The 20,960-nt window shown below is 37.6% G+C and overlaps 1 protein-coding gene across 1 annotated transcript in view; it reads left to right on the top strand.

The window, feature by feature from the left end:
* Positions 1 to 20,960, top strand: part of PPP4R3A (protein phosphatase 4 regulatory subunit 3A) — a 42,205-nt gene that overhangs the window by 11,063 nt on the left and 10,182 nt on the right. The window contains exons 3-9 of the mRNA XM_058027315.1: positions 7,119 to 7,217; positions 9,904 to 10,521; positions 19,107 to 19,184; positions 19,280 to 19,396; positions 19,884 to 20,000; positions 20,271 to 20,402; positions 20,491 to 20,593. Of these exons, the coding sequence (XP_057883298.1) occupies positions 7,119 to 7,217; positions 9,904 to 10,521; positions 19,107 to 19,184; positions 19,280 to 19,396; positions 19,884 to 20,000; positions 20,271 to 20,402; positions 20,491 to 20,593 (1,264 nt within the window). The remainder of the gene's footprint in view (positions 1 to 7,118; positions 7,218 to 9,903; positions 10,522 to 19,106; positions 19,185 to 19,279; positions 19,397 to 19,883; positions 20,001 to 20,270; positions 20,403 to 20,490; positions 20,594 to 20,960) is intronic.

Genomic DNA, 20,960 nt, shown 5'->3' with positions numbered 1-20,960 from the left:
GCACAGGGACTCACTTTTCATACTTCAGCCTGTGATGCTTCAGTGTGCACAGTCTGCTTCTCAGTCTTCCAGACCTACCTGCCACCTGGAGCTTTGAAATAAATCATTAAAGCATGACATTCATTGACAGTCTTTTGACTACCTTTTCAGTAGTCAAATTAATTAGTCTGTCACAATAAAGAGTTGTTTTCTGCTGTGTTCAGAAAGAGATATAGGTCTGTGTATCTGATTCTGCAACATAGAATTGCTACCAGTGGAAGTTCATTGATGCTCTGAACCATGCACTTCCTGGCAAACTCATCACTGTTTATCTAGAACTAGAAGAAAGTAAGCCAAATGAGGAAAAAAAGCTAGAAAGAAAACAACTTGAGAAACTAATGTCCCGTGGCTCAAAAAGAGGACTTGATATTCTTATATTCTTATGTATATTCTTAGATTCTTATGTTAAAGTACTATTTATAGGCAGAAACTTCTTCAGAAAAAGCAAAGTTTGCACAGTAAGCCACATGAGCACCTGATCTGTTTTCTTGCTTACAGCTCTGTATTAAATTTTGTGGCATTTTTATTTTAAAATGTTACAATAATGGTCCAGTAACTTTGCTATGGAATATTACTGGATTTGATTATTGGGTAAGTGGTAGCATTCACCTTAAAAGCAAATTTTCTTTAGTAAGGGGAATTTAATTATACAAAGCATTGCTGGGTCACACATGGAATACTTAGTTTTTTCTTCTGTTGTTGGTTGTTTTCTTAATACTCTAGTAAAGGTAGAAGATATTTAATTGTAGGTTTGGGGGTTTAAGGCTTTGAAATTTCAGAATGTTAATGACAAAGATGCTGTTCTTAAACATGTGATCCTTATTCAGAAAATGAATAATTGCACTAGTATATTAGGACACCTTTTCCTATAGCAGCTCTAAATGATTAAAAACCTCTCTATATACATAGCATTTACCTAGGGAGAAGCCTGATGGGGGGGGGGGGGGGGGGGGTAGAGCTTTTCAGTATGCTTTGGCAATGCTTTAAAAATAGAACAGTGAAGACTTGTGTCCTCAGCTGTTTTAGATGCATCCATGTACACCCTGTAACAGTGATGAAGTACATATTGCATCCCTTTCTGTGCCTGATACAAAGAAGACTTGAGTTATTTACAGCTTCCACCTGCAGAGTCTTGCCTCTGCCCTAGAGGTGTCTCTTGTGTCATTTGCTTTTGCAGTCTCTTTTCCAGTTCCTCACAAACATAAAAAGCTAAAATTCATCCAGAGTACTATCTACTAGCTATGTAACTTGGAGGTGGCCATCCTTGAATAATGGAGAGCAGACTTACTGATAAAAAAGCCAAGTTTTGCAACTATCCAAAAGAGCACTGACTGAATGCTCAGTCAGAGAAGATGAACTTCATACCCTTGCTGTCATGAGAAGCAAGCCAACAGTGAAATTATTTCAATAAAATTTGTACATATTGTAGCTAAGATAGTATGGAAGAGTGTGTGGCTTTGTGGGGCAAGGGAGTAAACAAGGGGCAGGGTGGGCTGCTCTTGGGTTTGGGGTGGGGTTCATCTATTTTAAATTAACATAGGATTATTTTCCTTTATTTGTTTTCCTGTGTATTCAGATTATTCTGCTTTTGTATTTATTTAACAAGCAATGTATTCACAAGCATTAAAAAAATGAATAATATTAAACAATAAAACCTCTCACTGTTCTGAAGAGATGAGAAATTGAGCAAGCCCTTGTCATGGGGTGTAGCTCAGCTCACTCAGTCCCTTACCTGTCCCACCTGTGTGGGATAATGCCACGGCCCAGGCATGAGCTCCTGGTGTTCTTCTGGGTTTTCAGTCCAGAGCCAGGCTGATCCAGGAAAAAGAAAAGCCAGTCTGGGGAACATCTCTGCCTCAGCTAGCTAAAAACTAACTAAAAAACAAAGGAGAACTCTCTCCTACTTCTCTGTGCTGCAGACAACACAGTCTGTGAGAGAGAAAAGCTGAAGCTCTTATCTCTGGGTTTTGAATACAATTACCTCAGACATTCCACTGCTTCTTCTCCTTCCGCCCTTCACTCTCAGATCTAGTTTTAAGGGTGCAAAACTTACTTCTGGCTTTAACAGATGAATGAGGGTACAATTCAGCATCATAAAATCACCCCAGGACACTAAATATGGCCAGAAAGTTTCTCCTGCAGAACTAGTAAACTGATTTTATTCCTTGTGATTCATGGCAATACAGCTATGAAATCACTAACTGAAAAGTTGTGTATGACTGTTGAGCTTTCACAGAAGCTAATGGACCTCAATCTGTGTATGCCTTTGACATCTTAATCAGGTTTTTTGAGTAAATTGTTAGCAAGTCCAGATAACCAGCTTCTAGGTGAAAAAGTGCATGAAACCAAATGCAGAATTGAAACTTTATATTACATTACTTGGATGGGTTTTTTTAGCCTGAAGATTCTGCCATGACCTGCCACACTAGCTCTATTTGACTTAAAATGCCTGGGTAGTGCAAATAAGTTTATTTCATAAAGAGAAACCTGAAGTTATGAAGCTGTACTTTTGATTGGAAGTATTTAGATTGCAGGATGCTGAAAGATGGGTTGGCATGTCCAGGGAAGTGTCTGTGACAGGCAGTCCAGTAGGGGAAGAAACAGCCTGGCTGTGTTGAACCTTCTGTGGGCCAGGAAGGTGCCATAAGCCTGGACCATGTGAGGGTTAATAGGAAGAGATTCATTTGCTTTTTAAGGCTAAAAGTAAAAATTTACAAAATACTTAACCAAATTTAGGGCATATCTACTTCTGTAGATTAAATCTCATAGAGCTGCCAAGTGACTCTTTTGGAGCTACGGAGAAGACTTGTCCCTGGAGATGAACAATAGTGAGAGTCCATTGTCAAACAGCAACAGTTTTGTTAATTTAATCATAGCAGAGTCAAATCCTGAATGCTGGTTGCTCTGAAATTCTTCATTATGAAATCCCAGAGCCTGCTTTGGAGATTTGTGTGAGTGCTGTACAAGACACCTACTAATCAGCTTTCTAATGGTTAAATAGAACTGATTTAATGTCTAGTAAAAGTTGACCTTTAGTGAGTGCTGTGGCAAGAACTTTAGACTGATAGTATGTATCAAGACCTTTTTAATCTTGAGGTAAGTCAGAAGCCTTTTGGCAATAGTTTCAAAAAAATGAAGAGGCATATGGTAGATACTGAACCCTGTCCTTCTTCAGTGCATCTGCTGCTGTTTTTATTGCAGGTTAGCTTCTGAGGCATGATGTCTCAGATGAAACTACAGCACACAGCAGTGCCTCTGGAGAACCTCTAACTAACCAGAACTTGCTTCATGGGGGCTTGATGTAGCCAGCAGAGAGAAGCAGCCCAGGAATCACCGATTGTATTCTGAATTTTTGCCTCAGGCTGTGTCCTTATAAGAACTGGAGTGTCCAAAGCTATCCTACACCCATAGAAATGATTGATACCTTCTTAAGGGAGTGTTAAGTACATAGGTCTCCTAAAAGGAAGCCATACTCAGAAATTTTGGTTAAATTTTTAAATTTCTCACTTTATATGCTCAATCATAATGAGCACTATTGTAACAGAAAACAAATTCATGTAAATGGTTTTAAGGAGACAGCAAATTTTGTATGGACTAAGTTAGCGATGACACCTCCAACTGGCACTACTGCCAAGATATTTTTTTGCAAAGCAGAAAATGATTTTTCAATCTTTGACTAAGACCATGAACTCTACATAAATAGCTGCTGATTATCACCCTATTTAAAAAAGATCTTGCCAAGAACTGTGATGCATCTTGAAAATATGAGGAGCTAGAATGCTGAGGTTGTCAGAGAACTCAGTATAAGATCCTTCAATAATAAAACCTTTGTCCAGGTTTGTGACAGTTAACACAGTGTAGCTATGATTTAATACTCCTTTTTCACATTTTAATTGTTTCCATAAAGAACAAGATAAGAGCAATTTGTAGATGTTTGAATTATCCCATCCAGTTCCTTGCGTGTAGATGCTAATATTTTATATGAAAGGCAACAACAAAGATGTCTTTGCTCTCTCTGAGCCAGAACTGCTATTGTGAATCAAATGAAATGAAGATTTTATGCTCATCAAGATGAAATGTGCAAGACTTATCTCCTTACCTCTTTAGCCTGTAGCCACTGTTACTAAGCATATTTGTCCTTAACTCCTGTTTTCTCTTTGAATGGAGGAGGCAGTCTTAAGAAATTTCAGTTGCTTTCTGGAAGTTTCAAGAAGTAGTATTTGACATTGGGAAGCAACAGAAACTCCAGTTCCATAGCTGAGAGATGCAGAGTAGTTAGTGGACTCAACTTACACTGAAGAAATGTCAGATCAAGCATGTACAAAGATTTCTTTCAATGAAATAAGCAGAAAGTAGACTGTTATTGATGTGATTCTTCTATCTTTAACTTCATCTGGAATTTCCTTCAGTCATTTCTTCATACATGTATAAGTCTTGTACTGTTCTTTTTGATGATTATAAGCTTTGTAGGATTGAAATGAAGTTATAGTCACAACTGTCTGCATTGAACAGTGAATTTAAAGTTAGACAAAACTGTATATTGCACAACAGAGTGAAGTGCTTTTTGTTTCATGTTCTCTTTTTAAAAGCCCTTCCATTTAAGAAAGGTTGTACAAACAAATACAGTTTACTAAAGATCCAGAGAGCAGCAGTTAGTTGATTTCTGTTGAGGAACCATAGTATATGAAACCCATCTGTGCTAAGACAACAGATGCTAATAATTTCAAATTTTAATGTTGGCAATTGGAAACCACTTTTCTAATACTGATAAAACAAACTGAAAGATGATTGTTCTGCTGCTCAAATGATTTCTTTAAGCAGTGTTTTGTTTTGTTTTTCAAAGAAGAAATAACTAAAAAAATGGGACTATATGGAGGTGTGAGCTTCCATGTTTAGTAGTAGATGGTCAAAGAGAAAAATTGCTATGCTGTGGCCAAATACACTTTTCTATATCTGTGACTGTAATTTTCAAAAGCAGGTTTAAATTCTGTCTTCTCTTTTATTTTTCTCTGCCTGCCTTCCTTTCTCTGTCTTGATCTGTTGCTGGATTTTATTCAGAGACTCAGAGCTTATGTTTATTAAACTTAAGCAGTTAATGTAAATAGCACTGCCCTTAATAGTGTTCTTGTAGTCATTTCCCCATTTGTTAGTTGTGCTCTTTATCAAGAAGAAAATACATTTTGGTCTTTTGGAAATGACTTACTTAGAAATCAAACTACTCTCGCGTGGATGGAAATGTAATTAGATGGGAATGTTGCAAGTTCTGCTAGGGTCTACTTAAAATTTGATCTTAGAGTTGCTTTGGTTTTTTTAATTAATTAAGCACTACTCAGTGTGAAGCTAAGGAGAGAGTGGCCTTGAAAATGACTGCAGTAGAAATACAGTTGGAGAGATAAATGTATTAGAATTTGAACCTGATACCTACACTTAACATGCAGTAAGGTACATAGTGGTTTTTAAAGATGGTAAAGGGAAAAACTTTGAGATCTTCACTTTTCAGATTTTTGCAAACAAAATTTTTTGCTCTGTTGGAGTCAGCAGTACCAGGTGCTGTCAATCTGTTATTACCAGAGAATTTGCTCCATGGCCTGTCTTGTAGAGAATAAACTATTAATTATGATTTTTTTTTCTTCCTTTTGTATTTTGGAGGTGGTCTTCCTAAATTCCCTTCTTCTGTGTACCACCTCTTCCTCAGCCCTTTGGAAAAGGAAAAGGTAAACTATTTGCCATTTACAAGGTAAAGCCATTAGTGCCTCTGAAGCAGTGTAGCTGCTCTGGTAATGGCAAATTGATTATATTGTATTGCTTGACAGTCCCATTGGAGCTGGCTGATTGTGCTGTTTAGATAACAGTTTAGTTTAAGGTGTTTTCTAGTAAGTGCATATCAAAATCTAAAAGTAAGGTTTCTTTTTATTGTCAGTATTCATTTTAATACCACTCTAAGCAAAATCTGTACTTAATGAAGTAGAAATTCTGTATTTTATGTATAAGAAAAATTCCCATGTCTCTTGTCCTAGTGAGTGAATGCATGGTTTGGCACTTGGCTGAAATGATGCAGTTTCATGGAGCTGTGTGTATTTACTGTGGTTGTATTTCAGCTGTTACAGGAAGAAAAAAGACTAGCAATGAAACTTGATTGAATACATAAACACAATGCTGATTTTATTTTCTTCTTTTATTAATTTTTATTTTCTATTTAGTTATTCTTAGAGTTACTTAGTAGACTCTCTGTAACCTACTCCATCAAATCCCTTGTCAGTGTGTGTGACATTGCTGCTTGCAGCACAGCTTCCACTTCCATTTATTGGTTTGGCATGCAGTAGGAGGGCTCAGGTAAACTCTTGAACTATCCTAGTAAATTGATGAGAGCTTCGGTGTCTAGGAAGTGAACATAGCTAAGCATGGTTTCAAGTAGTTTCTAGAAGTTTTTCTACAAGTAGTTTCAAGTATTTTTCTTCCAGAATTGTAGTTTGGAATAAGTAAAACTCTCAGGCGTGGTTCAGTGTAGTGGGTGCCTGTGGTCCCAGGCAGGGAACTGTGGTGTTTCTCCTCTTTAAAGTTTGTAACCATTTTGGGACTAGATTTCAAACAGCTGTTCTGTGCATTAGCAGAGTGTCTTCTGGGGCCTACAAAAATGAAAAAAAAAAAAAAGTTGTAACATTCATCCTACAGAAGAAGTACAGTTTTATGTGGTCCAAATGAAACATTAAAGAAATGCCTAACATAAACCCCACAAAACCTGTTGCTTTTGTTACTGTATTTTATTAGAGAATGCACTGTGGTAGAAGTGCATTTTCTAGGTCAAAATTTTTGAGATTTACAATGTTATGGTCACATAAAATAAGAACAAAGGCTTTTTATATATTTCTGGAACTTCTTCTGATTAATGCAGGAATGTTTTTAATTGTATAAACATATAAAAATTTTATGAAGTGTGATGGTTACATTTGTATTGCAATAGTGTCCTGTCATGATTAGGTGTCAGGCTGTTTTTAATTTAAAATTTTACTCTTTAAACACTATTTAGGTTAATAAAATCTGAAATATATTGCCTGAAAATACTCTTCCTCTCTTTAAAGGATACCTTGATTGTGTGGTCTGAAGCTGAAAATTATGATTTGGCACTTAGCTTTCAAGAAAAAGCAGGTTGTGATGAAATATGGGAAAAAATATGTCAGGTAAGTTTGATAAATGTAAGATTGAGACAACCTAATTCATCTAAATGTTTGTGTTCAAAACTTACAGGCTGTTCTGAGAGTTTGAACAATAGTAGATAGAAAGTAAAAACTACTGTTATAGCCAGCTCTCCCAAATCTTGCATTTTTCAATTTAAAAACTTTCTCCTTCCTCCAGAAATTTAATACAGACCTAATCTAAGTTTTGGGTACTTTTTAGAGCATTTTCAGGTCTTGCTACTTAACATAACTTTTTTGATTAATCTGATAGTAGGAGATAGCTCCATCCCTGTGTCATCACCCTAATGTTTTAAGAATCAATGTATATGCAGCATGTATATATTTTAACATGTGTTTTACCACTACAGCCAGGTATAGTCATTGAATCAGTGTTGTTTGTGAGTAGTACTTGTTGGGTATTAACTATTGAAACAAAATAGTTTAATCAGTATATTCACTGATGTTAGTTCATTTCTCAGTTCTTGTTTGGGCTTTTTCTTCCCTTCCAAGCATTACAACTTCTCTTAATTCTGGGCTGCAGTATGTGGGATTTCTCTAAATCACTCTAAATCTCTCTCTGCACTCTCTTTCTGTTCTTAACAAACATCTAGCTCTCCCCACTCTGCCTTTTGAAGTTTGTTCTTAGTAATTTCAGAAACTAAGCGAAAGAAATCTGGTTTCACAATTACATGTGTATAGATTATTCCTTTTTTTTAAGAATGAGTCTTTTAAGCAGTTTACCACTTATGTAAATAAATACAGAAACATTTCCAAGAACCCTAGCAGTCATGGCCCAAAAGCTGGGGTCAGAAACAAAGTAGGGAAAGGGGAAGTTTTGTTCTTAGGAAACACCCAGATAAGAAGCCCAGTTTCCTCACCCTCATGTAAAGATCTCATATTTTTGTAGGAAACCAGTGTCTTTATATCCTGTTTTGAGGCCATGCTTTGTGATTGTGTCTAGTGTACTTTATAGATCTTAAGCTTCCTCAGTCATTAAAACTTCTAAAAGGAAAGCTTTGATACCATTTATAGAGAAAGTGGTTGCTGCTCTATAAGCAGAACAATATGTGGGGTTTAGCACCATTCTGAGTATAGGCTGCTGTTATAAATGAGGCATTACTTCTCCCAGGGGCTTTTTTGCTGAATTTCAAGAATAAAAACAACAGCACCTTCTACTGCTCCACTCAGCAGTGTTTCTCTGAATTTGACATCAGATTCCAAGCAGATGCTAAAATTAAGATGTCATTAAAGCTGATACACTCTGCTGCCCAGGCATCTGTGCATTTTTTTACTAATTCATGTTTTCCACAGTTTCCTCATATCTCTGAAGAGATTTTTGCAAGTCCTGTGCATTATTTTCTGACAGTCAGTTTTCCTCTATTATTTTGTCAGTGTTGGTTTGAGCTTTTTTGTTCTTAAGAGAAGACTCTGTGTCTCTGTTGAGTATTTAGAAAGTGCACAGCAACAGATTTTGAATTGCAGCTCTCCAGAACTGAAAACAGATAAATTGGCAAGACTGGCCTCTCTCCTCTGTTTGAGATAGTGGAAGCTTTGAAAAGCATCAAGAGCAGTTAATAGCCTATAGGTAAATGTTTAAAGCGATCACTAGAATAATGTCATGCTGATTTGCATTTGAAAATCTGTCTGCAGAGAATAATGCTGGAAACAAACAGTTCAGTAGTCTATTAAGAAGTTCAGTAGTCTGTTAAAAAGTTGCCGTCCATATTAATAAATGCAAATTTCTGTTTTTATTTGAAGTACTCAGAAAATGTAGGTATTTTCCTTGTTTTTTCTCCCATTTTTAATAAATAAGTTAAATGTTTAATGTAGAAACAGTTCTATGAAATGAACAGGGCCAGGAGAGTTTCTCTCCTTTTAATGCTTTTAATAAAAGTGATCAGCTCAGGATTGGGCAGCTCGGCGGGGCTGCAGTCTCCTGTCGTCTCAGAGGAGGAGGATATGTGCAGCTTTGTCCACGAGGGGCAGAGCTGGGGATCAAGTCCTCGTGGAAGCTTTTAGGGCGCGATGATCCCTTTGTTGTTGTTTTTCCTGGCCCCTTCCCGCCGCTTCCCGGCGTCGGGACGACTCCCGTGGCCAGGGCGAGAGGGACTCCGAAGGTGTCTGCAGGCTCAGCACTCGGCTCCTCACGTCCAGACATCACTCCAGTCTCTCAGCTCTTAGGTGGCTCGTTGTGTTTGGGGTTCTTCCTGCACGTTTGGAGTAGGGGTCCCACACAGCATGCTGGTCCTTAGAGTTATTTTGCATAGCCCTCCCCTCCAAAGTCTTTTCTCCTCGCTGTTCGGGAGGTACCGCACCCTTTACTGTCTGAGAGAAGGGCTATTAACTCGCCCCAGCCAGGGCTTTTACCGATACAAAAACAACCATTAACAACAACGACCCGTAATTACCATAACACAGGCAGCAGCCCAGCAGTAGTGGTAACCTTTTTCACACAGAAAAAAATCAACTGAATTTTTGTTCATAACATTCTATAAAGCTTTCTATTTGAACAAATTTTCTCACTGTCTCTTTTATTTTCCAAACCAACTCTACTCAATGTCAGACTAGATTTGCATTTCTATTTTGCCCATACAAATTAAAAACGTGTGCTACTTCAATGGTATTTTTTAAAAAGCATTCAGATAACAGTAAAATTAAACTCCACTTTTTGACCCCTCTTACTTTGCAGGTTCAAGGCAAAGACCCTTCAGTGGACATTACTCAGGATCTTGTTGATGAATCTGAGGAGGAGCGCTTTGATGACATGTCCTCACCAGGCCTGGAGCTGCCGTCGTGTGAGCTCAGCCGGCTGGAGGAGATCGCAGAGCTCGTGGCATCTTCCCTGCCTTCCCCCTTGCGCCGTGAAAAACTCGCCCTGGCACTGGAAAATGAGGGCTACATTAAGAAGCTCTTAGAAATTTTTCACGTGTGCGAAGACTTGGAGAACATTGAAGGACTACACCACTTATATGAAATTATTAAGGGAATTTTCCTTTTGAACAGAACTGCACTTTTTGAAGTCATGTTTTCCGAGGAATGTATAATGGATGTAATTGGATGCCTAGAATATGATCCGTCTTTATCGCAGTCGCGGAAACACAGGGAATTTCTGACTAAAACAGCAAAATTTAAAGAGGTGATACCTATATCTGATCCAGAGCTGAAGCAAAAAATACATCAGACATACAGAGTACAGTATATTCAAGATATGGTCCTACCCACTCCCTCAGTTTTTGAGGAAAATATGCTATCAACTCTTCATTCTTTCATCTTTTTTAATAAAGTGGAAATAGTTGGCATGCTACAGGTAAGTTTCAAAAATTCGGTCTCTTACTTGTGCTTGGGCAAAGAAAGTCAGGTGATTATTCCTGGAAAGATTGAGGTGCTTTGGTGGAACCTTCACTTCTGTGATTCTGTAAGTGATTGTGGAGTGTGACAGAAGAGGCATGGATTTGAGTACTGAGTTGTCAAGTACCCATCCTTTAATTTCTGGATTTGGACTAGATGCTGTGCAACTGATTTGAATGGAGCAAACCTATAGAATATTGAATGAGGTTCTTTGGAATGAACAGTGCTGTTTGCACTTTGAATCTTTGATTTTAATAGGAGTTTTGAGGTTGTTGGTTTTGTATTTTGGGACTTTTTAGTCACTAGACTTAGGGATATCTTTTGTCATGTTACCATGAAAAAATCACTTTGCCTAAATTTCACAATATAATCTCGTGCCACAATGCAGCTGTTGTGATTTTGAAGTAAATTAAATTAGTTGTTTGGAAAGTACAGATTCAGAACATAAGACCGCTTTAGATGCTTGAATGTTGTTTTTAGTTTGTCTTAATAAATCCCTAAATAATGGTGCTTGGAATTACCAGTTTTTCATGAAATATGTCTTAGTGCAAATGTAAAGAGATTATTTGGTGCTTTACATAGCTTACCAATGTCTAGGGTGTTCTGCACCAAGCCATGAACTTTCTGAATGGTGTTAGAAGTTGGTGGCACATCTCTGTAAGGGGAGCTTTCAGCTAACTCAGCAAAGTGTTACAGCACATGTATTTTGGTTTGTTGAAGTTAATGATAATTATCTTGTTTCTCCCAGAGTATAATAAATGAATAGTCACTGTCTTAGTGGGGGCTGTTTGATCTGGAGAAATGGACCAAGTGTTAGGTTGATACTGATTACTTTAATCATGTTTATTTTCAGTTTGTCTCTCAGGATGTACCCTGTATAGTTTCATGGAAAATATATAGCAAAGGAGAGTGAAAATTCCTTTTGCAAGCTCATAGAACAAATAATTGTCAAAACTAGGTCTCACAACTTTTCCTCCATCGCACTCAGTTATCAGAATACTGATATTATTTAATCTGTATTTAATCTGCTCTCTTGGAGCTTTAATCTGTCAGGTGAAACACCTCAGGCATCTTGTAGAACCAGGCCCCAGTTGATGCCCAGGTGAACCAAACTGTTCATGTCTGGATGTGTGTCCTTGATAAACAAAGTCACAGTTGCTTGTCTGAAACAGTCAGAAGGCCTGAAGCATTTTGGAGTTGCCCCTTTGAAGGAGTTTACAAGTCTGACCTTGAGAGAATGTTGAAAAAGACTCAGTTAAGGGGTCTCAACTGGAGCATCCAGTATGACTTGTCTCAAAAATGTCTTGCCCTCTTTGCAAGTGTTGCTAAAAGCCAGTTTCTGAAGATTATATATTTTGACTTGAGGAGGGAGGGGAAGAATTTTTCAGGAGTCTTGGTGACAGTGGCTGATTCTGAGAGGGATCTTGAGCTTCAAAAAAGAAAACTGGGCAAGGAAAAAGAGGGTCTGATCCTGCAAAATCGTGACGGGTGTGTTAGCCAGATATCCTGAGATAACTTTATTGAGGACCAAAGACTGATGTGTTTCCTTTTTTCTGTCTCTTACAACTTTTGTTAGGTTAATAGCTGTAGGGTAGGTTTAAGTTACAATAACAAGGCTTTGTTTGTTGCCAGACTTGTTAGTTGCAGTTTACAGTTGAAGTAAAGGCTCAGATCTGATTTTGGTTTGTTGTGTGACAGCTGATTTTTGAATGCTGTCTTCACTGCTGTTCTCTATGGTTGAGAATAAAGTATACTTCATGTATGTTGGAGCCAGAAGAATTAACATTGCAGTTCAAAGTTAGATAAAGGTTTGGCATTGTTGAAGTGCTTTCTGCAGCTTTGAGGAGCCCAGAATGAGAGCACACAAAAAGGATAATGCACCCTGTGCTGGACTGCATTTCCTAGTACTTTGACAGTACAGCTCTCTAGCAAGGAGGGAGAGCTCCCAAGTTTTTAAGTAAGAATCTGTTAGAAATAATTTGACATCATTGATCAATTTTTGGGTTTGAGGGAATTAAAAAAGACTCACAAATTATGTGTCCATTGCATTTCTAAGAGTTTAAAAGGCTTGACTGATTGATTGATTGATTGATTTTTCAAGTTCTTGCAATGTAGCTGTAACCCAAGGTTTCAGCCTACTTACCTGGCATTTATTTATTCATAAAGCAGTAGGCCAGGTTGCACTTTTCTGTAATCTCTGCACTCTAGTTTCATTTCATCCCCCATTCCTACAGCCTGTGTATAAAATCTATGATTCTATTTGTTCCTGTTTCTTTACACAGAATAAATAATGCTCTAAGAACTGAGTTAAAGGACTGATTTTGTTGATTTCACTTCTGTAACAAATTCCTGAGGGCTTTCTTCCATTCGTGTGTGGTTTAACATCATGCATTCCTGTAGCTGTATTACAATACTTGTGTGTGTGAGGGATGTTGCTGCATGAAGGATGTGCAGTTCTCTGTAGTTCCTGGCATTTGTTATTTTGGATCTTCTGAGATCTTGGTGCTCACTAACCTTACATGTGTACTTGAAAAGTGGTTTCTTTTAGAAGTCATTATTAATTGAAAACACCCTGGGTTGCCTCATGGTAGTTTATTGGAAGCCATGGATGAGTCTCGAGTTCCTAGTAGATGAATAAAAAAGGATTTTAATGCCTCTGCTGTTGACTTTAGGTTGTCTCTCTTGGATCATTGAGGATGTGACAAAAGAGATGTCATTTTGGGAAGTTGCACTTGGCAGGATAAAAGTAAGCTCCCTGAGTAGCTGATATCCCATGGCATCCTGCAACTCGTGTGTGTGCAGCTGAGTTGTTGGGTATTCTGTTCTTTTCTCTGTCTTTCTCTGGCTGTGAAGGAACAGAAAAGAAAAACTCTTACCTACATCATGGAAAAGAAGTGAGCTGTGTCAGGCTGTGTATTAACCAAAATGGCACCTTCAGTACTCTGCTCTCAGTGAACTCAGCCAGACTGTAGTGTCAGAGAGGTGAACAGAGGTTTGTGCAGGTTGTGTCTTATGCTTCTTGACAAGCTGAGTGACTTTACTCAAAACTACCACTGTGTTAAGGCATTCACTGTCAAGACAGGGCATTTATGGTCATTAAAGGTCTCTGGCATTTAAAGTCAGTTTTTCAGTTATAATAAATATTGAAGATGAGAATATGCTGAGTTCTTGCTTTATTAGAGAGAAGTTGCATGTATTTAAAAAAAGAAATTCCAAAAAAAATGGAAGATACTAGCTTTGATCATTTTGCTTTCTTTGGTAGGTAAAATAACTGTTGCCCTGTTGTGCTAAAACAAAAACCAGAAAATAGGTAACCTTTGGCATTAGGGTTATGAGCCATATTCTTCCTTCCTTCTTCATGAAGGTAGCTTTCTCATGAGCTGTATAAAAGTATGCTTATATTGATGAGCTTTTCTGAGACCTGGAGGTAAGTTTGTTTGTGGTTTAATTTTGTAAGATAGGTAATTTTATGTGAGCATGTCATCATCTCACTAAACTAGATACTTTTGTTGCATGATGAATTGTAAAGCCATGAAAACAGTATTCCCAGACTGCAGAATTAACTGCTGTGAAAATGACTCAGTTACAGATTTTCTCACTCACAGTGTGTAAGATATGTATAAGATATGAATTGCATTTTTTTGCAATTTCAGCCCCTCCTAATATACTCTTACTGCTTGGGGTCCAGCCTGTTGTAGTCTTGAGATGTCATGGCCACCAGGAACTTGCTGAAAGATGGAGTTGGCCAAGTTTTGAGTGGGGGTGGGACAGGTAAGTGGTGTTTCTTGCTTTGTATGACGCTCTTTTGCAATTTAAAAATACTTCCTAATGAGCACACTGGAGGCCACCAGTTCTTTCCCTTTGTGTTATTAACTAGTTCATTTAAAAAAATCTTGCAAAACTGCGCCATAGAGTGAGCAAACACTATTTCCTTGTGTTCTCTCCCCCTTTTCTCATTGGTGTGTTCTTTTTGTCAGCAAGATCAGGCAATATCTTTATCTTCCAGAATAAAGAATATTGTTAGGATTACTTTTGGGTGTGTGCATTTAGACTTCAAGGTCTTTAATTTTCAGGAAAGTGGAGAGCAGAAGGGGAAAATTTGACATATGTTAAAATAGTTTTTGTGCTTGGTAGAGCAGTGATCAGATGGTATTATTGTACTGGTAAATCAGAATTTTTAAATACAGAAGTCATATTATTGATAGTCCCTATATCCCTTTTCAAGAGCTAAAAAATTGCAGGTATTTAGGTATATCTGTACATTTTACTGTATTAGTGTGTAATGATAGGCAGGTTTTAATTTTGAAAGTGGTTTTACAGATAGTTGCTTATTCTGAATAGAGTCCTGTGGATGCAAACATAATTATCTGTAGTAGTTTTGGAGGAAGAGTTGTGTAAGTGCATACTAGTAGTTTTGCTCAAATGCAGTCTGCTTTCTTATAGTAGTTGGCTCAGGAATAACTGGAGATTTACTTTCAGCAAAATTCACCTTGCAATAAAGTGTAAAATGATACCACTTTCTGGGGGAAATGACTTGGTGGAAGATATTTGTAAGTGGTGCATGCTTGTGATTTTTGGAAATTATTTTTCACATGTTCAGAAACTACAAAAGTCATTTGGTGGATCTCGTTCCTTTTCCAGCATGTTGATTCCAGTGAAGGTAGTGCAGATGAAGGCACGTGTGGAAAGGCAGTCTGATACAAAGGGGATTTTAAACTAAGAAATCTTTTGTGTGGTAGCAGGAAGGAATGTGTGTTTGAAGTGGTAATTATCTGTTTGCTAGTAATATTTTATGAAAATTTCACTTTATGGGCTAAAAGAGTGTTTCTACCCAAAATGAATATGAAGGTGGAATATAGTATGGAATGTGTGCTCTCTTTCTAGTTTCGGTGGTGTTGAGTTTCTTTGTTGTTTTTTTTTTTTTTTTGAGAAAAGTACGTTTTATGTAATTCATCTGTAATCACAGACACAAAAATACCTGATAACTAAATGTTAATTATATTTAAGAGAGACCTGGTTTTGAAGAATCCTTTTTTTAAGTGCCTTTCAGGAGGAGGAGGGCTACTTTGGAAGTTGAATGACAAATGTAAATAGTGTTCTTTTTTGTGACCCTGGCTTATCTGTGAGCTTTCTGGTTTTTAAAGTCATAAATAATTGAGTGAGTAGTTGGCCTGGCTTGTTTTTATCTTCATGACCTTTGAAATGTATTAAATCTAGAAGCATCTACTTAGATCTTACAAAGCAGAAATGAATATACTTAGTGTCTGGTATAGACATAGTTTAAGTATTGCACTTCTGATAATTTCTGTGCCTGGGGAAAGTACTAGGATCCACAATTACATCATAAACTACTGTTTGCAGTTTGGTTTTCTTGGAAAACAGTTGTGACCTTCACAGCTTCTAAGGTAAAGCTAAGTGTGTTTTGATACTTGTCTGTGTGAAAAGACCACATACTGCAGAGAATTATGCATTTGCACTGTGTTCACAGACATACATTGAGGGATTTTTGCAAGTTAAAAAAAAAAAGGAAACATTCAAATTCATGTAGTTTTATCATTCTGTGTGTTGGTGCTTTCTGACTTCTAAAATATGTGAACTCTGCCCTCAGACTGTGCATTTCCTTGGGTCTTGGCAGCATTGTTCAGGAATGTTTCTTTAGATATATTGCCCTTGTCAGTAATTTTACAGCTTGAGAGAGAGAATCTTATACTTAGAATGTTCTTTGCAATGACACTTTTTCTATATATGTGAGAGGACTGGATCTTTTCTCATGAACAGCAACCTTTCATTTAGCATCTGGAATGAGATAAATGCTGAATGCTTTTCAGGGCTGAGCCCAAAGTGTGAAGCTAGTAATAAGTTGGTTTTATTTTCTTGGAGTAAGTGCCTTTTACTGCATATTATCCATGCAAGGATGGGATGTCTCAATCACTCAGATCCATCTTAATTTGTCCAATTTTAAATAGGTCATGGTTGTTCTGGAGCCTAGGGATTTCAGGTAATCTTGTTAATTTATAAGTGTAAGGTATTTAATGGAGTTTGAGAAAGGACATGACATGGAGATATGTTTCAGTACTATATTTAATGCAGAATTGTAAAATACTGTATGGTAGTCTATATTTGGAATGCTGGAAATTATTTATGTACTGAACTTCTGCAAATTCATCCTGAAACATGAAGTGCCAGCATTGAAGTCTGTATCCCTTGCCAGGTTTAGGTTCCCTCTGCAATATGTTTGCAGCCCAGCACCAGGGTGAGTGGTTGCCCTCTCTGCAGACAGCCCCGAGCTGGACGGGCCAGGGATGGGGCAGGGCCTGTCAGAGAGCTGAGCTGGAGTCCTGCCTGTGCTGCTCTGGCTCATAATGCCACATGTGCAGCCTCTGCAGCTGACTCTGTCTCTGGGACACTGCAGAGACCATAAATGACACCCACATAGCACAGTACAGGGGCTCTCCTCCTTCCAGAACATAAACCCCCAGTTTGATACTGTGGCTAATATTTAATACCTTTTTTCCCCCAGAGGTACACTACTCTTACCTATGTAAGAGCCATGGTTGTCTGCTGCTGAAGTTTCCATTATTTTTTCACAGTGATCACTCTAAGACAGTTGACTTGCACTTACTCTCAGATATCATGGAAGAGGTTGAAAGTTGTTTTCACAGTGAGGATGGAAATAGGGGTTATGCTTTCCAACTGGGGATAAGCATGCATCTTCTCAGTAGTTTTCATAGATAAGATTAGTTCTACATCTTGATCAAAATAGCCAATAGAGAAATGAAATCAAACTATGTGGCCTTCTCTTAAATGCCCTGCTAATCATGGAAAAGAACCTGCATATTCTTCAAAAAAACTGGGGTTTATGGGGATTTGTTTTGTTTGTTTGTTTTTTTAATTTCAGTGACTAAATATGTCAGTATATCTACTGTGGTTACTTAGGTTACCTGGTGATGCCTCATGAGTTAAATATTAGAACAGAAAACTTAGAAAGCCATAGAACAGCTGGATAGCAGGTAGTCAAACAGCCTTGCATTTGCCCATCAAAGCTTAAGGTATGTTTCTTGAAATCAAATACCTTCATAGTTGTTTTGAACATATTTCACTGTTGATATCTGGAAGTCAAAATTTACATCTGTGCTTGATCCTCCAGAGTGTATTGTGGTATACATCAAGTGAGACTTGAAGCAGTCACTGAAACAGCACCTGAACTTGTGTACAGAAATCACTCTTTTTCATTGTCTGTTGGGTCAGGTTAGGAGCACAGCTCAGCATCAGACAAGAGAAAAGGTGGCACATTCTAAATACAAGGTTTACCTTGTAGTGCAGTGAGACACAGTGGCTCATGCCAACCTGTTGTGGGTTTGTGTGTTGTGCAGTGCCATGCAGAGATGCTGATTGTGTTGTTGGCAGCCTTAGCATGGTGTGCTGTCAGAACTGAGGTACTCACTTCCTCAGCAGGGCTGCATGGTGAGCCTGAACGAGGCGCTGAGGTAATTCACAACACAAGAAAGTTCTTGTGTGTGTATCTGAAGTACTTTGATGGGTTTGCTTTATGCAGTGCAAACATGAGCAAGGCAGCTTGGGACACTGGGATAGAGGGATGTTGCACATCCATGTGTTACTGACTTCACAAGAAACAGCAGTGGCAGCTTTCTGAAAAAATGCATTAGAACCTGATGTTCTGGAACAAGCAACTGCAATTCTCAAGCAGTTTTACTACTGCTGCTTTACTACTGCATAACATTGGGAAAAGGATGGGAGAAGGTTTATTTCTGTCTCAATAATCTCCTAGTTGCTGGAACTGTAAAGGTTATGGGAAGCTAAATATTGCTCCTTCTTTCAATCTAAACACACATTTGTAATGTATTTGGAGCTGTTTGTAGTTTTGCTAAGGTACAGCTGTGTGGAAATAATGGAATGGGTTTTGATTGCTGTTGGCCAGAATGTCCAATAAATTCTGTATGCAGTAGGAACAGTTGTTTTGATTTGGTCTCTAAAATTCACCCTTTTCACAACAGTGAGGGGGAAGGAAGCTCACCTCATTCCTGCTGTTAGGCAGCTTTCCCTTCATTGTGTCCTTGCTTTTGTTCTGCTTCAGAGATCTAATAACATTCCAAAGATATGCCTGTGTCTGTGTGGGGGACATTGTTTATAAATGTATATAAACAGCTGACCAAGGGTAGTGTGATTTAGGGGGACTGGCATGTGACAAGGGGGAAGGAAGCTGAAGAAGTCAAAGACAAAACAATGAGAGTTGCAGTAGAAAGTAGAAAAAGGACAACTAGAAGGCAGTGCAACAAACATAGTAATTGAGAGTGAATTGATCTGGGGTAGAGGGATGCTGAACATGATTAAAGCTCAAAAACAAGATGCATATTAATTTACTTGAAAATTGAATTAGAAAGTTGATACTGGTGTGATTAATTACAATGTACAAACATATGTTCCCTTCATTCCAGGAAGCATGGTCTAGAAGAATTTTCATATTATACTTGGATGCCTTTTGATATTGTCAAATAAACAAATGGTATTGTTTTGCTTTTGTAGGAAGATGAAAAATTTCTGACAGACTTGTTTGCACAACTAACAGATGAAGCCACAGATGAGGAGAAAAGACAGGAATTGGTAAGAAATCTGTAAAATATATGACAGTTACCACAAAGTGACATGTGAATCTTATTTTTTTTTAATTATTAAACTAGTATATTCCCGATTTTCAGGTAAATTTTCTGAAAGAGTTTTGTGCATTCTCACAAACACTGCAACCTCAAAACAGAGATGCATTTTTCAAAACTTTGTCAAATATGGGCATACTGCCTGCACTAGAAGTCATATTGGTAAGTCATTTTAATTCTATTTGTCATAACAATTTTGTTTGTCTTCAGAGAGGCTTTTTTAAAAAATGACTTTAGCACAAACTTCAGCAAGTGGTTTTCTTTTTGTTTGCTTCATTTGGCTTGTCCTAGCTTAAGATTCAGAATGTTCAAAATATTTTTGTAAAACTTTAAAAGCTTTTACAATATGACATTGGTAAGCACCCTGGCATTCTTCAGTTTTTGTTTTCGTATTTGCTTTCCTAGATTTGCTTGCTTTTTGGTATCCAGATAAGTTAGAAAATAGGGAAATAGATCAAAGGGCAGGGGAACCATAAAATTTATTTTGTCAGCTGTTGTCAAATTTACAGAGAAGTACAAGTTGACTTAATTTGAGAATCTGGTTTTAGCAATAATTAGGTGTGATTTTTGAGAAGGAATTAAAGCTGTGTGTTTTCTGGTTCATTTAACCCTTTCAAGAAAGCAGAATGATTTTATTTGACTTTTGCAGGGTATGGATGATGCACAAGTACGAAGTGCAGCCACTGATATATTCTCATATTTGGTTGAATACAACCCATCCATGGTACGAGAATTTGTGATGCAGGAGGCACAGCAGAATGATGATGTAAGTAAAGAGTCCTCAGAAATGGAGGTATTGGTTTGGAAATTACTGAGGTTTGAAGTTACTGGTGTATATTTACGACTATGAATGCCATGAGCCCTAGTTTCAAATAAGTAATTTGGAATTTGATAACAGGACACTGAACTGCTGTGTTTTAAAGAGTTCTGTTAGGTGAGATGAGTTCACCTGTTCACAGATACTTGTTGCATTGTATGATTTCAGATTTGGTGCAAGGGAGTAGCATTTGAATTGATTTTTTTTTTCCCCTCTTAGGATATATTACTCATTAACCTCATTATAGAACACATGATTTGTGACACAGATCCAGAACTTGGAGGAGCAGTGCTACTCATGGGTTTGCTTCGTACTTTAGTTGATCCAGAAAATATGCTTGCCACTGCCAATGTAAGTAAATACCTTCAAATTAAATTGTGTTTGATTTTTTCAGGGTATTTGATGATGTATGTTGCATATATTTTTTTTCATTCCTTAGAAAACAGAAAAGACAGAGTTCTTGGGTTTCTTCTACAAACATTGTATGCATGTTCTGACAGCCCCTTTATTGGCCAATACCACAGAGGACAAGCCTAGCAAAGGTAATGACACTGCATTTTGGGCACATCAAGGCTGTTGAATGTCAATGTTTAGAATAATTGTCAAAGGACATTTTCCATCTAAATAAATTGAGTCTGAGATTATGAAACGTAGTTCAAAGTAAAATGCTGATTCAATATTTAGTCATTTGAATAATGTATAAGTACAAAACTCTGCAGAGAGACCTGATTTAAGAAGTGAACAACATTTGCTACAAATTTGGCTTTAGCAAAAAATAAAATACTTGTACAATTTTTAGGAACTCATGGGGCAGTTCATTGACATAGACTTCTAAACATGTCTAAATGGTTTCTTAAGGTCAGGGATTACTAGAAATGTTGCAACATTTCCCCTGGGAAGGTGTGCTGA

The sequence above is a fragment of the Melospiza georgiana genome, chromosome 6 (genome assembly GCF_028018845.1).
Source record: "Melospiza georgiana isolate bMelGeo1 chromosome 6, bMelGeo1.pri, whole genome shotgun sequence".
NCBI lineage: Eukaryota > Metazoa > Chordata > Aves > Passeriformes > Passerellidae > Melospiza > Melospiza georgiana.
This window is presented reverse-complemented; position numbering and strand designations above follow the sequence as displayed.